The 16,013-nt window shown below is 37.1% G+C and overlaps 1 protein-coding gene across 4 annotated transcripts in view; it reads left to right on the plus strand.

Moving 5' to 3' along the window:
• LOC127648863 (sickle tail protein homolog) overlaps window positions 1-16,013 on the plus strand; it is a 79,749-nt gene that overhangs the window by 48,211 nt on the left and 15,525 nt on the right. For all 4 annotated transcript variants that reach the window (XM_052133666.1, XM_052133670.1, XM_052133667.1 and 1 more), the window contains 7 exons: window positions 2,116-2,314; window positions 3,455-3,548; window positions 9,700-10,451; window positions 10,960-11,049; window positions 11,184-11,233; window positions 11,456-11,586; window positions 13,613-13,788. In XM_052133666.1, the coding sequence (XP_051989626.1) occupies window positions 2,116-2,314; window positions 3,455-3,548; window positions 9,700-10,451; window positions 10,960-11,049; window positions 11,184-11,233; window positions 11,456-11,586; window positions 13,613-13,788 (1,492 nt within the window). The remainder of the gene's footprint in view (window positions 1-2,115; window positions 2,315-3,454; window positions 3,549-9,699; window positions 10,452-10,959; window positions 11,050-11,183; window positions 11,234-11,455; window positions 11,587-13,612; window positions 13,789-16,013) is intronic.

Genomic DNA, 16,013 nt, shown 5'->3' on the forward strand with positions numbered 1-16,013 from the left:
TCATACTGTTCATGTGTTGTACTTGATATCATTTACTTTGATGTTTTTTCTTCATCAAATAGCAAAGTCAAATGTAAATCAGGTCAATCACTGAAACAACAGTGCAACCTTTAGTAAGAAATAGCATGTATATTATGTACTGTACGTGTACACACATATGGAATACAGATAATTCACCATTGTCACACAGAAAACCAATGTGATATAGTATTTATTTTTATAAATATCCTATAGAAAGTTAGTACTAATTTCTCCTTAAACAAAGTAATAGATATCCTGTGGTTGTAAACTTATATAGATATGAAATAATCCTAAAAAATATAATTTATGGAAGTGAAAATAAAATATTTATTTCATACCAAGGGTCATACACCTTTGATATTTTTTCTTTATTATTATTATTTTTTTTTTCAATATTTATAAGAGATAGATTGAGGAATGCTAAAGAGGTGTGGGTACAACTCCAAGAAAATGGATGAGGCACAGGTGGTGATATGAGGTGCCAGGTCTTTTAGGACCAAAGGTATGTGTTTAAGGACTAAGCCCCTATTGTTTTATTTAACAATTTTGTTTAATATTTTAATGTGGTTGATGAACCTGAAGAGCATTACTTTTAGTATAATTACTATTAAAATAAACAAGAAAAGATCCCGCACACTGCCGTTTCTTACAAACACATTCCAATATTCTTTTTTACCTTCATTCTTATTGAAATATAATCTAAATTCCAACATGCTGTGACAAAGTGCTTACCTTTGGGCATGGCAGACCTAACATGGTTGAAAAATTCCATGCCTTTTTGCCAGCTCTAGCTGCCCTTTGCAGTTCTTGTTTTACCTCAGACACAAAGCATGCAATGCCATGAAATAAGATTAAAAAAAAAACAGCATAGTGTAGCCTTATAGCACAGTGTGCACAGTTTATATTTCAAAAAAGAAAATTATTTGCAGACAATAAACTACTGTACATGTTTTCCTCTTTGAAATAACATTTTGATATAATTATGCAAAAACTGAGCTTTCTTTCGCTATAATTGGTCATTCATTTGGAAAAGCTTTAATTTTAAGGGTTGATGTTACAGCTGAGGAACAAACGGTACATTTTCTTTCCATATATCATGTGTCACGTGGCAAGATAACGCTAACACTGCATTCATACCAGACCCCATTTGACTGTCTTGAGGGATTCCTTTAATGAAGGTTTAAATACCAAACACAAGAAGGAATGCAGTTGTTACCATTTACCATCAATACCTTCATTAGTCTAAACTATACTGTCTGAATTAAGGAATATTTATACAGCTTTTAGTGATTCCACAGTGTTAGGAACGACTCAAATTACAATATAAAGAGAAATGAAGACACACAAGCCAATTTGCCAAATCAAAATGTATTCATTCAGTTACGTGTACTGTATGTTAAATAGCATGGATTGCTTCAACAAAAGTGACCAAGGAAAAATAAATAAATTAAATAAAAAGACAATTAAAGCACAAAATGGAGAGAGAGATGCAGGAATCTGCAATAAGAAACACACTTCTCTAAAGCCACTCAGTGCTCGTTTACTTTCTAATGGACCAACCACACCATTTGCAAATTAAAAGCGATAGTTTTCCCAAAAATGAAAATTCTTTAATTTATTCACCCTCATGTTGTTCCAAACCAGCATGACTTCCCTCCATGGAACTCTGTCGATTTTATGCAGAATGTTAGCCTTAGTCACCATTCACTTCCATTGCATCTTTTTTTCTATGTAATGAAAGTGAATGGTGACTGAGGTTAACATTCTGCCTAACATCTCCTTTTGTGTTTCACAGAGGGCATTCTGGTTTGGAACAGCATGAGGGTGAGTAAATTATGATAATTTTCATTTTTGGGTGAACTATCTCTTTAATAGGCGCAACCTGTCAAAAAGGAAGAGAACAGCAAAACAAACCACAAATACAAACACTAGAGAGGGTAAATGGGACAATAATAATAATAAATAAATGCAAAATAAATTATAAATAAATATTCTGTATATCTGATAACATAACAATAGTTAATGCACTTCCAAAGTACAGCAATTTTTTTACATAACATGCTGGTAGTGAATTCTCATTTAATTTTTTCTTAGGTGTACTTTACCTGCAATATGGAGAGGAGACCAAACAGATCCGAATGCCCAAAGAGGTGACAAGTGCAGACACCATCAGGGCCCTGTTTGTCAGTGCCTTCCCTCAGCTCCTCACCATGAAGACCATGGAGTCTCCCAGTGTGGCCATATACGTCAAAGATGACATGAGGAATATGTACTATGAGTTAACTGATGCCAGGTGTGTGTTGCAGCAGTCTTGTGCAATACGATCTCTTGTCAATTGTGTGATTTAGTGGTAACGGAGCTTAGCCTGTTTCAATTTGAATGAGGAAACAATTTGTCAGAGTATATCAAGTGTGTCACTGTGCACTAGCAGTGCAATGTACACCAGGAAGGATGCATGATAAACTTATATTTAAGTTTGCAGCAGATGCTCTTCTTGAATTATTGAACTATTAATTAGCAGAATGTGCTAATTAAATATGGTTGACCTTATATATATATATATATATATAAAACATCCCAAGCCTAAAATGGGATGCTTCAATGGAGTATGCAGTTATGATGCAGACATTTCCTTTCATGTGCAGTTAATGCAGTGCAGTAAGCTCACTTTTGTTGTTTTTAAAGTGCAGAAAATTGCAGGGAGTGCTTGATTTTAAGTACGCACAGCCTGTTGGGTGACTCCCTTTTCCACACCCTATTCTACACTGGCCTGCGGCTCCCTAACAAGTCAGCAATGACAGTGTGATCCATCTCTTTGTGTGTGTGTGTGTGTGTGTGTGTGTGTGTGTGTGTGTGTGTGTGTGTGTGTGTGTGTGTGTGTGTGTGTGTGTGTGTGTGTGTGTCCAGGTATTCCCTACGTACAAATGTCCCCACAAGGAAAGTAAACCTGACATTTTTGACGTTGTGGGGACAATCACTCAGCCCCCTTGAGGAAAACAGCTTATAAGACATACTAAATTATGTTTTTTGAAAATGTAAAAATGCAGAACATTTTCTGTTAGGGTTTGATTTAGGGGTAGGGTTAGGGTATGGAAAATAACGTTTGTGCAGGATAAAAACCATTATGTCTATGGAGAGTCCTCATAAAACCTGTTGCTTGTGTTGACACGTTTCTCACATTTCTGTCACAATGAGGTGCAAATTTATGATAATGCTCTGTTTCGATATAAGTTTGAGGCATTTTAGTTGTTCTTTGCACTATTTACACCATCACACTTTGCATTTTTTCCCTCTGAAATGTCTACAGGTATCTTGGAAATAATCTCACTACACATTGACAAAGCACCCAAGATGGGAAATATTTGTCAAACTGTTCAATCCCCTTAAACCCAGGTGACACAATATAAGATACATTTATTTTTTGTCTTTACAGGAACATCACACCACACTCTTGCCTGAAGGTGTATCACAAAGACCCAGCCCAGGCCTTCAATCACAACGCAAAAGCCAATAATGGAGATATTAGGGTGAGTATAAGAGTGTGACCACAGTCCCACAAAACTATCACGCTATTAGTACTCTTTGTGTGTGTCAAAGAAAATCTCTTTTTGGCAAAAAAGTGCTTCTGTTCAGCACTGTATGCAGCTGGTGTTGACAGGAGACAAGGGTGTGAAGGTTAAGGTTCTGCCTCTGTTCTTTAGAGTATAGAATTTAATGTGAATACTTGCCACACCCATTCGTGTTGGATGGGGGCTGACTGATTGGTCTTTCCACCTCATGACAGGATAAAATCTGCTGCAGTTATAATGATTGGTGTTCATCTTTAGCAAAGCTTCTCCTCAGGTTAACTCTGCAGATAACTTTGTCTTCTTGCTGGTTGGCTAAATTACACAATACAGTAGGTACAGTAGTGTTTGCTGCATAGTGTGCTACATTATAGTAATTTCTCTGTCAGGAATGTAGTTGATTCAGAATGATACCTTTGTCTCTACAGGCCAATAAACCAATGAGGCAAACGATGAAAGTTCCTTATCTCATTATGTAAAATGTGGCATCTGGATTTGAGTAATGGATTTAATTGGAAACATGCTCCAAACATCTCGCTCTATAATCAAACCCAACTGTACAAATGTTTCAGGGAAATGCTTGATGAATCCTTAAAGTGCCATGAGTCTGAATTTACGACACTGATCCACAAACATGTACAATAGGATAATTTTACATCTTCAAATTAAACTTTCTTTCTTCTTCTTCTTCTGATAACACTGCTGTGTTTTATCATAAAATAAAAGTGAATGGTGACTGAGGCTGTCTGTCCCTAACATTCTGCCTTGCATCTACTTTTGTGTTTCATGGAAGAAATAAAGTCATACAGGTTTGGAACAACTTGAACGTGAGTAAATGAGGACAGAATGTTCCTTTTTGGGTTAAATGTCCCTTTTAATTGACTCAATATTTATTTATTTTTTACAATCAATCTCCACTTTCACCTTAACATTCTTCTTCTTCTTTTTTGTCGATTCGTAGTATTCATGCAAATCACCACCGACTGAGCAGAGAGGAGAATTTATAATTAAAAAGGAATTCAATATTGATCTGTTTCTCACCCACACCTATTATATAGGTGTGGGTGATATGGATTTAACCACTATAGTCATATGGATTACATTTATGCTGCCTTTATGTGCTTTTTGTAGCTTCAAATTTTTGATACCCATTCACTTGCATTGTGGGGACCTACAGAGCTGAAATATTCTCCTAAAAATCTTAGTTTGTATTCAACAGAAGAAAGTTATAAATATCACGGATAGCAGGAGCATGAGTAAATTATGAAATAATTGTAATTTTTGGGTGAACTATCCCTTTAATCTTATCAAATATCGTGATAAGCTACAAGGTCTAAAATGTAGCACATGGCAGCTTTTCAAATGCATGAAAATTGCATATAATTCCAATACACTGTGATAATTGATATGACCATTTTAAGCCCCAAGGCTACACACAGTGTTGCACCTCTAAGATAATGAGATACACGTTTTTGGAGCTGTTGTGCAATTTTCTATATCTAATTTGAAAGCATTTCTAGAGAACTGCTCTGTCTCCTGCTCTCTTATCCCTGTCTCTAGTCCAGCAGTCAATAGAGGATTGGGAAGAACATAATACAAAGCCAGGGATTAAATTCTTTGGCCGGGTGTAGAGAAGAACTGAGGTGAAGTCATGAGACAATCAGAGCTCCAGTCACTCTCTGGAAGAAAAAATTAAATGGAGAAGCATCTGACCTTGTTCTCTGCTCTAATGAGAGTGGAGAAAGGATCAGCTCCTGTCTGCACCAACACACCACCAACACTACAAGAAGCCTGCTATTTATTTGGGCTTCTGCAGCCTTCATAACCAGTTCTAGTGTGGAAAACTGGCCAGATGTTTGAAAACATTATCAATATAACAGGGTTTGCTTCCAACACAATGCAATTAACTGACATTTTTAATCTAGAGAAAGGCTATTATAGTATCATTTACTGCTGTACAGGTGGGTTGAAGCTGTCAACCTGATTCCAGAATATTAGTTGGAGGACTTTGAACATTCCTGAGCAAAGATTATTGGAAGTAATGAGTTGAACCTAAATGTGCAAAACTGCATGTTTTTTTTTAAATTGACTAGGTGGTTTGTTGACCTTAGTCGATCTTAAAGGTGCACTCAGTAATTATTTTGTTTATGTTGCACATGACACTTTGTGGTGTATATTCAGCATCACACAAGTTACCAATGCAATTGAAGAAATGCGCTATTTTCAATCAGTCATGATTAATTTATTCAGCAAGGAAAAGTTTACAATTACAAGGGAGTATCGAGATAAAATGGGTAATATTGGGTTGGCCAGTTGACCTCAATATTTTGTGTTTGGGGTTGTGCTGGCTGACTGACTTTTTTAGAAAGCCCCTGCACCGTAGGAAAAATTAATAAAGAATATCAAAGTTACATTTATGAACTTGAACGATTTTTTGCGGGATGGGTGGCAACCTACATGAATGCGCCTCTAGTGTTTCATTCACTACTAAACTGCCACAATATGTACAACAAGCCACAAAAATCGTTTAGTAAAAAAGTAGATATAGTAACATGATGCAAGGAGCTCTTTAAAATTATATAATATACTGTAACAATATTATCAACTAATTTTCTTAGGGATATACAGTGTGTATGCAAAGCGCTGCACTTCAATAGAATGACAGATATTCACAAATAAATAAGCTAATTAATAGTCCTCACAAAAATCTGATAATGCATTATAATGGGAACATTGCTCTCAGCAGGCATTTTGAAGTTCAAAAGCATTTATTGAAGTAATTCTTGAGTGATGCTTTGATAGTGATAGTGGCAGGGCTTTAAAGGAGGATGAGCAACTTCTTGCAGAGGGCTTTAGTGTGTTGACAGACAGTCTAACAATTAATGGTAGCACGCTTAAACCCTCTGCAAAAACTTGAGTCTCTAAATGCATCCCCTTTAAAACACTGCAGCTAAAAAGATTAAAGCAAAGAAATTTAGATAAACTAGTCAAGCTCACAAATCAACTAGTAGGTTGATGGATGAATAGTCAACCAGTTGATCATCCTGGCCCATCCTGAGTATAGTCAGATCTGAGCTTTCCAGCCATGCCTTCACTCTGTGCTTTTTGTACAGGAGGCTGCGCATTTTACAACATGAAGTTACTTTCCATATGTTTTCAATTTTCCTGGTCTACACAGCTGGCTAGCCTTCCGGCCTCTCCCATATTATCGCCACACAGTGTGTCGACACCCGTGTCATTGTGTTTAGGGGATGTGAGACCTGCGTAAGTGTTTCAACCTGTAACCCTACAGGAGTTTCACTGGCAAAACTGTAAGCCCTCCAAACATTCTTCCCACATGCTTTTGCTATGGTGAAATATCCTAAACCAAATGTCATATCAGTGGGATGATAGGAACTAGAAAAACATATGACTGTGTAAAACATGTCCTCTGAGAGTGTGAGAAAGCATACATGCATGGACATGTTTGTTGATGTAATGCACTTGTTTTGAAGGGCTTTAAAAATGACCCATTTTATATAATGTTTGGCTCGATAATATATTGGCCTTACATTTTAGCTGTTTATTAGTGCTTTAAATCTCTGCAAAGTTGAAGCTTGTCCTTCATACAAATAAGTTATCTCACGAAAGACTCATGTACAATGGTGCTAGATGAATTGTTCTACATTCCCAGGTGCTTTGCATCACTTCTGACATGTTGTTGAGCTAACAGTCCCTCGCGATTTAACATTTAAAGGTGTGTTTGCAGTGTTTGGTTCCTGTGGTCATATGTGAAAATTAAGCCATTTTAATGGAGTTCTTTATTTACCCATTGAAAGAAGACACATTTTTTAGCTTAGATAATACAATAATGAAAAGAAGGCTGCACCTGTTTTAACATGCCTGACTTTGCATGTATCATCACACTTGAGTACTTGGCCTATTCTTACTATGTCTTGTTTCTTTAAGCAGCAATGTTAGAAAGACTTAACTGTTAGAAACTCTTACAGAAGCAACTTGTTTTGTCATGCCATTTAGTTGATGTTAATTTACCAACCACTCCAAATGATCAGCCAGATAAATTCAATGCAGTGTCGAGACAGTACTGTTGAAGTTACTCACAATTTAAAGTAGTTAAATTAAAGTCAAGCTACTCTTTTAGAAAAAAGTATTTTTGCACTACAAACAAAAACTAGAATGAATCAGACTTTCAAACGGTACATATGGGAAAGAGAACAGTTTAGGCAAGCATGTTTGACTACTTCCTCAGCTCGCTTTGTAGTAAAGCTGTGTGCACACAACAACGATATAGCATTTTGTTGTGCTTCACTGCTACTTGTTGGAAGAAATAGGATGGTTATTGGAAGAAAAAAATCAACTACTGTCATGCTACTGAAAAATGTAGTTAAGTTATTAGTGTCATTACATTTAGTTATAGTTACTCCCCATCCCTGATTAAGTGCACAAGTGCAAAGTGAATATGGTCTGAAAACTAGACCTGAGGTTGTAAAGACAGGTTTGGAGAATGTTATTCATTTCTGTGCAAATGCAGAGGCTGCTGGTGTGCTCTGAATGGGGAATAATTCACCTGCACACACACTCTGTCTGTGGGCTTTATTACAGCACACTTAAGCATGACCACTGTACAAAGACAGGTCTGGGCAGGGCTATTGTGTGTGTTTTTACTCAGATTCAATCTTTTGTTCAGATCTGTTATATTTCTTAACATAAATCATATACATTTTGTTTGTGTGTAGTTTCCTACCAGGAAAACTTCTCTTGAAAGGTTTTATAGGTCTGAAAGCCGGAAACATCTTTTAATCTTCTTTTTTCATGGCATAAATTTATTAAAAGGTTAGAACCTTTTCAGATCCAACAACTGTCTGTCATTGAGTTGTTTACACCTGAGGTGTAATCATTTTAATTTATATGCACCAATTTAATTAGTAATAAACAGCATTATTTATATACCAAAATGTTGAAGTAAAACTTAATGGAATAATGCCACACAAGCAGGGGCGAAAATTTCATCAAAATGTTGGGGGGGACAATAAACATAACAATTTTCAAGAGCAATTTTTGAAGGGGACACCAAGTTTTTTTTTGTTGTTGCCCTGTTTGCATTTGTATTATTTTATTTCTTAAACAATTATTTTAAGAATATATCATTATATTATTTACAATACACATATTTTAATGATATTTTAGGGGACAACCCTCAGATGGGGGTCCTGACCCCCAGCTTGGTCAAATTTACCAGAATTTATTTTCAATTTCAAAAGCTTGTAATAATGGCTCTGTCCCTTCAATAACCTTCTACAACAATATACAGATATGAAAGACAGGGGATGCCCAAAAGCAGCTTCAAAATCTTGTAATAAAAAAGCTTCAAAAGCTTGTAATAAAGGCTCTGTTTTCTCTATCTATCTAGTTTCGGTCTTAAATTGTTCCTCTAAATGGCAGCAAACACTTAAAGATTTTTTCTCTATCAACTTCTATTACAATACAAAGGTCTGAAAGGCAGGGGGCTCCCCAGTGTGTTTTGTGACTCCGCCCATAGACATCCTGTCGTTTTTGGGAAGCCCCCATGTTTTGTGAAATATCTCAAGGTGTGTGTGTGTGGGGGGGGGGGGAGTTGCTGAAATTATGAGTATACTTATAATAACATTTTGAACATTTCTACCATTATACAGCTTTCTCATAACTTTTTATAACATTTCAATTTGACCTGGAGGTACAAAGTAGGTACTTAAGTACATGAATTTAAAGAGATTACATTGCCAGGTTCATATCATCTCTGTGGAGGATGTCATGTAGTTAATTAGAGTGATGACACGAATTACCATTATCGTTGTATCTGAAGTTTTATTTGATTTACTTAAACATAAAATAACTGAACTTACCAACTCTTTTAAAACATCTTAATGCTCATACTCACAAGCCTCGAAGACTTGAAATTAATCTAATAACAATCTATGAAACTTCATGGCCAAATAAAAAGTAAATTAAATCATGGCAGTTATTCAAAGTGTTGCTTAATTTTATATTTTCAGCAAGATCATGGCAAACAGATAGTGTATATTTAATATGTTGCTTCGCCCTAGTGTGATAAGCTTTTTCCATCTATCCCCAGATTACAAAAGAGAGGCTTTATAGCAGCAGACATCAACAGGGAGGCCAAAGCCCAGTGCATACTCTTCCCCACAGTCCCATCCATTCAATCCAGGGCTCCTTGTCTCCACCTACACCTCGTTCCATGCCCTCCTCCCCATCCAGAACCCACTACAGTCACTCTGTTTCCATGCCGGGTGGCGCTACATTACCAAGGGACCGTCTGTCCAGCGTTCCCCCCAATCGCTCCATCACACACTGTGCTAGTGCCATCTTGGAGCGGCGTGATGTAAAACCGGACGAGGATCTGAGCAGCAAGAGTGTTCCACTGTATGGAGACCGTCACACTACACCTGAGGCCAGGCTCAGCGTCGCTTCTTCTCAAGGCAGTCATACTGGAGATGTCCCAGATGGGGTGGCATATATCCAGCATCGCTCTTCTATCAAGTCTACTGGTGCTTACACAGAGGGTCAAGACCAGCAGCACACCCTCTACAGACAGAAATCTCGCAAGTACAGCGACAGTCAGATCACCTCCATGGGATCCAAAACTCCGCCTGCTTCCCCCCACAGGGTCAGAATGATTGACATGCAGGGAGTGGCAGTGGAAAGGGCATCACCAGTTAAAAGGTCTTTCCGTAAGGACAGTAATGGAACCATGGAGGTCATGACCAGGGTGAGAGGCAACTTGGCCTCTCCTGTTTTTGCTGACCTTCCACCCGGTCATGGGGAAAGGCCATTTCAAGGACACGTGTCAGCCGGAGATCCTCAGAGGTGAGAGTGAATGTGACTTTTTAAATTTAATGCAGATTGTTAGAGCAGTGCCCAAGTGGTTAGCACACATGGTCTACACTTGAACCTTGGTGCTCATGTGGGAGACACAGGTTCGAGTCTGTCCTCTTTTTAATGTTCTGGCAATTAAAAGTGGAAAAAAATCCTAAAAATGAAATAAAAACATCCTTGCAGTAAAAATACTCTATATGTGATTTCCCAACTATTCCAAAGGCATTCTTTGGTTACCAACTCAACTGTGTAAAGACAGAGGTTCTACATTTAAGAGCAAAGGCCAATGATTATTTTCTACTATTCACAGCAAAATCATCAAAGATTGCCACAAGAGATCTCTATTGAAGATCAGAGAAAGGCGAAATATTTCCCTCCTAGTGCCCACAATTAGATCCACAGCTTGGTGGACTGCAAACATTTTCATTAAGTTGTTTATTTAATTGTTATAGTCTTTATTGTCCAGTAAATCTATAGTGATGAGGACTTTGTTTTGCAGTGAAAGAATAAAAGCAATGGAGCAGCAGATAGCAAGTCTTACTGGACTTGTTCAGAATGCTCTTTTCAAGGGGACCAAAGAGACATCAAGGTAATATTGTGTCCAGCAAAATATTTTTGAACTTCATATTTTGCTAAGTTCTATTAGGAGTGTCTAGATTGAATTTCAAACACATTGCATAATGTTGCTGTTTTTAAAAATCACGATTTTATTTTTCAATGTAGTGAGAAATCGTTGAGGATGACATCTCCTGCTCATAACATTAATAATGAGGGTCAGTTATTTATATTCTCTGCTGTGCAAAATCAACATAAAGTATACTGAAATATTTGTATAATTTCAATACCTCACTTGATCCCTTCACCCTCCTTACTTGCTTCTGTAAATCATGCTTAATTTAATGTGGTTACCACATATGTACAGTAGTTCCATGATATTTACCCTACCATTCACTTTGTTACCTGAGCAATAACTTGAAAATTGTTATTTTCTCAAGGAGTTTGTGCTGTAGACACCCCTTCAGCACAGGCCCCTGTCGGAGACCCTGCTATATGCCCCATTCTCTCAACCTTCAGGAGAAACGTCTCTGACCTAAGACTGCAACTTCACCAACTCAAACAGATGCAGGTATACAGTATATAAAATTCTAAAAGAAAATGAAGCAAGATCTGTCCAATCCATCTGTAAGATTGGTTCTTAACCAGGGGGTCAGGTTTCCTCTGCTGAACACAAATGAAGATTTTTAGAAGAATATCTCAACTCTGTTGGTCCTTAGAATGCAAGTGAATGGTGACCAGACCATTTAAAGCTCCAAAAATCACATATACACTCACCTAAAGGATTATTAGGAACACCTGTTCAATTTCTCATTAATGCAATTATCTAATCAACCAATCACATGGCAGTTGCTTCAATGCATTTAGGGGTGTGGTCCAGGTCAAGACAATCTCCTGAACTCCAAACTGAATGTCAGAATGGGAAAGAAAGGTGATTTAAGCAATTTTGAGCGTGGCATGGTTGTTGGTGCCAGACGGGCTGGTCTGAGTATTTCACAATCTGCTCAGTTACTGGGATTTTCACGCACAACCATTTCTAGGGTTTACAAAGAATGGTGTGAAAAGGAAAAACATCCAGTATGCGGCAGTCCTGTGGGCTGAAAATGCCTTGTTGATGCTAGAGGTCAGAGGAGAATGGGCCGACTGATTCAAGCTGATAGAAGAGCAACTTTGCCTGAAATAACCACTCGTTACAACCGAGGTATGCAGCAAAGCATTTGTGAAGCCACAACACGCACAACCTTGAGGCGGATGGGCTACAACAGCAGAAGACCCCACCGGGTACCACTCATCTCCACTACAAATAGGAAAAAGAGGCTACAATTTGCAAGAGCTCACCAAAATTGGACAGTTGAAGACTGGAAAAATGTTGCCTGGTCTGATGAGTCTCGATTTCTGTTGAGACATTCAGATGGTAGAGTCAGAATTTGGCGTAAACAGAATGAGAACATGGATCCATCATGCCTTGTTACCACTGTGCAGGCTGGTGGTGGTGGTGTAATGGTGTGGGGGATGTTTTCTTGGCACACTTTAGGCCCCTTAGTGCCAATTGGGCATTGTTTAAATGCCACAGCCTACCTGAGCATTGTTTCTGACCATGTCCATCCTTTTATGGCCACCATGTACCCATCCTCTGATGGCTACTTCCAGCAGGCTAATGCACCATGTCACAAAGCTCGAATCTTTTCAAATTGGTTTCTTGAACATGACAATGAGTTCACTGTACTAAAATGGCCCCCACAGTCACCAGATCTCAACCCAATAGAGCATCTTTGGGATGTGGTGGAACGGGAGCTTCGTGCCCTTGATGTGCATCCCACAAATCTCCATCAACTGCAAGATGGTATCCTATCAATATGGGCCAACATTTCTAAAGAATGCTTTCAGCACCTTGTTGAATCAATGCCACGTAGAATTAAGGCAGTTCTGAAGGCGAAAGGGGGTCAAACACAGTATTAGTATGGTGTTCCTAACAATCCTTTAGGTGAGTGTAGGCCACAATAAAAGTAATCCATAAGACTCAAGTGGTTAAATCCATATCTTCAAAATTGATAGTGTAATAAGTGTTGGTGAGAAACAGATCAATATTTAAGTCCTTTTTAACTATAAATCTCCACTTTCACTTTCTTTCACATTTTAAATGTGAAAGTGGAGATTTATGGTAAAAAAGGAATTAAATATTTATCTGTTTCTCACTCACACCTGTCATATCACTTCTGAAGACATGGATTAAACCACTGGAGTTTTATGGATTACTTTTATGCTGCCTTTATGAGCTTTTTGGAACGTCAAAGGTCTAGTCACCATTCACTTGCATTGTAAGGACCAACAGAGATAAAATGTTCTTCTAAAAATCTTTGTTTGTGTTCTGCATAAGACAGAAAGTCATACACATCTGGGCTTTTATTTTCATTTTTGGGTGAACTGTCTCTTTAACTGTAATGTAACATGTTGATATTCTATTGGTGTATCCCCTCGCGTCTTACAAATGATCATTTGGAAAGGTATTGTCTGAATAAAATATTAATATTATTGTGATATGTGTGCAGTAGCTCAAGTGTCAAATGTGTTGAAAATGCTTTGCTTTGGATATACAGCTGCAGAATCAGGAGGCTATGCGGCTGATGCTGCGACAGGCAGAGCAGGAGGTCTCTAGAAAAGCTTCAGACACTCTTTTGCACCTTGAAGACCCTGTAAATAGACAGAGAATCCAGGTGGATGAAGAAAGGCACAGATATTTGGCAATGGAGGAGAGGGTTCTCATTCAGCTCGGGTAAGAGTACAAGGCATCATAAATCATTTGTGACTAGTGTGCAACTACTGATCCTGTTAAAACCTTGACATTAATTACCCATGAAAATCCATTATGGATTGATCATCTGTCTAGAATGTGAGAGACAGCTGTAGATGAACAGAGCAACATGTTGCAAACTGAAAGGGAAAATCACAACAGTGATTAGCTGCTTCTAATGAGCCAGATTTGATGCTGATTAAGTTCTCATGTCTAATCAAAGCTGAATTCCTCCTGATATCCAACACTAATTAATTATAATCTCAGGTCTCCAGTCAATGCTAAATACAGTCTTCATTAAACAATCAGTGATCAGTGTTGGGTTTTAATAGATTGGATATCCTCAAAACAATTTGACTTTCCGAATGAAAAAATATAGATATTTTCAATTATTTTCAGTCTAGTTTTCACCTATAAAAGCTGAAGGTAAACATTTTTTAACATCTTGACATTGTCTGTGTTCATAAAGGACAACTTGACTGTTTTTCTTTATTTTATTCTTTAATTTTGTTTCACGAATGAAGCAAGGTTGTAACACCAGTGACAAATTATCTTTAAAGATTGTGTCAATAGCACTAAAATATGAATAAATTGCACCATTAAATCAATTATTTTCAATCAAATCTTTCAAATAAACATTACACAATGTTACACCAATTACATATTTAAAAGAACCATTTAAAAAAAAATACAGTTAAAAAAAAGTTAAAAGGAAATTTAGGAAAAAAGGAAAATTACGGAATGCACATGTGAGCAGCCTCTTCTTCATGTTTGACCATGGAAGTTATTTTCCACAACCTTTTGTATTTTCAAAAATACATGTTTTTTTTACATCTATAACACCAATAACATGAAATCAACGGACACTCTTTTCAATTTATTTAAATTAATCTTATTTTTTATCTTTATGTTTTGCTTTTTTGCACACTTGTTAGGTCTTGAACTAATGCCTGACCTGACTTTAATTTCAATTGCTTGGTGAAAATGATTCACAAATCATTCTGAATGATTCATCAGCAAATCAGTTCAATAAAATGTATTTAAAAAATGCTTCCTCTAATCACAAATGATATGAAAAAATGGAAATTCATTGATCCAAAAAATTCGAAACCCTGTTATTCTAAGGCCCATTTGGATGTATAGAACTTGATAATGTAAAACTACTCATGCCTTTCTTGGGTGGAGTTGTGTACAATTTAATACAAATTACGCATAGAATAAGCAACTGTCCCGACCTGTCTCAAATGAAAAAAAGGCTTGTGAAAGTTTCTTTGGGTTTGAATATTACTGTCACAGTGAACGCTCAGTGTACTTCTGGAGAAATATAATAGGATTACTTCAGAAAGGTACGTTTTGTTTAGTAATCTGTAATCTGCTGCTAAATTTCAAAGCATTTGTTTCAGTAACTAAGATCTGTCAATTCAAACACATACTAAAAACAAGAAAAAAAAATCCTCTTATGTAAGACAGTGCCACAGTGAGACTGATAACAGAAAATAATTACTTGACGTTGTGCATGGGAAAACCCTTAGGACACCCCTCAGGTAAATCATAGAAAACATTAACAATTTCCCATAGATACAGGACTAAACTATGATCTCAGAGCATGGGTACTGGCATGCAGATACCTGCATGGCTGCCCCAGCTACAGGCTTTTATATGCTGGTAAAACCCAGTCTTGATGACCATCTTTAGCAATTCTGAAAACAGTAAACAAGAAAGTGAGAAAGGTAGATAATATTATGATCCTCTACAGGTATTTGGCTGAAAGGAGACTGTTGTTGCCATTTGCAATCTTTTGCTTGCTCACAACGACAAACTTCTCTGTATGTCAACTGTCAGTCAACAAACAGGCCTAAAGCATGTCAAACAGGTTTCAGCCTTGTTAGCAGGTATCACAGTCAAGACGTTCTCAGACAGTATTAAATGTCAATTTATGCTCTGAATGTTGCAAACATAAAATACAGTAGGTTGAAATAAACTAAAGATTTGATAATGAAAAATTATGGTGTAAAATTAATTGGAAATATTTATGATTCTGAACTATTTCTTGGTCAATAATAAAATAAGAAACATTTGTGACATTGACCATGTTAATTCAGCTTTACAAAGTTTCACTTAAGCACACAAGAGTCTCAATTTATTTTATACTGGGAAAACAAAGCTCAACAGGTTTTGAACTTGTGAAGTCAATGCCATCTCGAATG

This window comes from Xyrauchen texanus, chromosome 9 (genome assembly GCF_025860055.1).
Source record: "Xyrauchen texanus isolate HMW12.3.18 chromosome 9, RBS_HiC_50CHRs, whole genome shotgun sequence".
Classification (NCBI taxonomy): domain Eukaryota; kingdom Metazoa; phylum Chordata; class Actinopteri; order Cypriniformes; family Catostomidae; genus Xyrauchen; species Xyrauchen texanus.